The 1,773-nt window shown below is 36.5% G+C and overlaps 1 protein-coding gene across 2 annotated transcripts; it reads right to left on the bottom strand.

Moving 5' to 3' along the window:
* On the bottom strand, positions 501-1,767 carry LOC104727179 (pentatricopeptide repeat-containing protein At5g65560-like). Of its 2 annotated transcripts, XR_758193.2 has the most exons (3): positions 1,087-1,767; positions 791-969; positions 501-674 (listed from the first exon to the last, which is right to left on the bottom strand). XR_758193.2 is itself a non-coding variant. In XM_010446208.2 (2 exons), the coding sequence occupies exon 1, from the start codon at positions 1,738-1,740 to the stop codon at positions 1,195-1,197; it is 546 nt and encodes a 181-aa protein (XP_010444510.1). In that variant the 5' UTR covers positions 1,741-1,767; the 3' UTR covers positions 712-969; positions 1,087-1,194. The 2 variants fall into 2 exon arrangements, 1 of the variants encoding a protein (XP_010444510.1); XM_010446208.2 differs by lacking the exon at positions 501-674 and having other exon boundaries at positions 712-969.

Here is a 1,773-nt window from a genome sequence, read left to right as displayed (position 1 = left end):
AAAAAAAAAAAAAAAAAAAAAAAAAAAAAAAAAAAAAAAAAAAAAAAAAAAAAAAAAAAAATCAGATCATCCGTTAAAATTATTGACAGATCGAAAATTACCTACAAACCCAATTGAGAGATCTTACAGTAGTGTTCTTTTGTGGTTTCCATTGACCCAGCAGCAGCTTAGTAGTGATTTTAGAGACGAAGATTAATGAGAAAATATCAAGAGAGAGATAGAGAGACGCCCCGCCAGGGTTTACTTCCATCTGTGCTGCATGCAATTTAGAGTAGCTTATTGGGCTGGGCCTGTCAGATGTCAAATCAGTCCATTTGTGCGCCCTAATTGTAATCCATCTAGTATCTATATACATAGTATTTTATTACTATATCTATTTATTGTTTCAACATAAAATACAATATTTTTTTTTTTTTTTTTTAAACAAATATACGACTTGAACTGAAAAACAAAGTAACAGTTCAAACAAGCCAAGCCACCCGCAGCTGTCGTCAGTGGCGGCCGAGTAGATGGGTCTTTGGAATCACACTGTCACAAACAGATACATATACATATATTTATTTAATTAGTGTGTGACTCTTTCTTTATATTGTTTGTTTGTAATCAAATTGTAAAAAGGACGAGTCCGGGCGGAAACAAATATCAAATAAACAACCTCCGACCTCCTCGGACGTCTACAAAAATTAAAAGCCCACATTGGTTTAATTGTAAAGGAGAATCAAACGGATCACCTATATTATAAGCAACACAAGACAAAAACAAATGTTAAATTGTCAGGTTGTTCCCATACCTAATCAAAGATGAAGCAAGAAGAAAGCTCTGTACTTTAAAAAAAAAAAAAACTGATGTGCCTTAATAACAAGAAAGTGAGCCTTTCGCCGTAAATATCCCCTCCTCCTTTGTGTGTCTCATAGTCAAAAGATCAAAAAGATGATTCCATCAAATGGCTATGCATGCCATGGTTTGACCCTGAAAACCCATATTGTCAGTAACGAGAGATTAGAGCAGCGTCAAATTGAATGGAATGTAGTAATACCACACATTTCAACCAAAATATATATATGTATATGAATGTTTGTACCCTACCTTATTGAATGACCTGTAGCAATATCATAAGAAACACAAGGCTACTTGCAGATTTTTTTCAGGTCTTGCATGATCCTCTGGCAAAATTGATATACTACACAACCCCTTTTATGTGCTATCAGGAGGTCCTTCAATCAGCAATGAATATGTCTGAGAGCTAAACTTGCAGCCGTTTTTCTCCATAACGTTGAATAGTTCATAAAATGCCTCTACAAGTCCCTGCTTCCCCACCCCATCAATGATGATCTTCCAAGCTAATTCATCGTCATAATAACCACATTGAAGCAAACTCTGGAAAACCGAAACCCCTCTATCTTTTTCTCCTTCTTTATACAGCCCACATATCAAGATTTTGCAAGACTCTAGTTGCGGTAAGTGACCAACACAAATCATATCATCTACAACCTTTGCTGCTTCGTTATGCTTCTCCAGCTTGCAGCAACACCTAATAAGTGCATTGAATACCAACTCACTAGGAGATATTCCTTCGTTTTGTTGCATATGATCTAACACCTTTTCCGCAACTCTGAGATTCCCAATCTCACAGATCCCTAATATCAAGTTTTCATAGGATTTGGCGTTGGGGGTTACACCGTGCTCAACCATTTTCTCAAGAAGCTCAACAATAATCTCAAACTCCACCATGTTCGACATCACACGGAGTCCTGGTTCACTGCCAATCTCCTT

The sequence above is a fragment of the Camelina sativa genome, chromosome 11 (assembly GCF_000633955.1).
Source record: "Camelina sativa cultivar DH55 chromosome 11, Cs, whole genome shotgun sequence".
Classification (NCBI taxonomy): domain Eukaryota; kingdom Viridiplantae; phylum Streptophyta; class Magnoliopsida; order Brassicales; family Brassicaceae; genus Camelina; species Camelina sativa.
This window is presented reverse-complemented; position numbering and strand designations above follow the sequence as displayed.

Bases quoted from the DNA above. Each gene is read 5' to 3' on its own strand.
- LOC104727179 (XM_010446208.2), bottom strand. From the start codon at position 1,740: ATGTCGAACATGGTGGAGTTTGAGATTATTGTTGAGCTTCTTGAGAAA.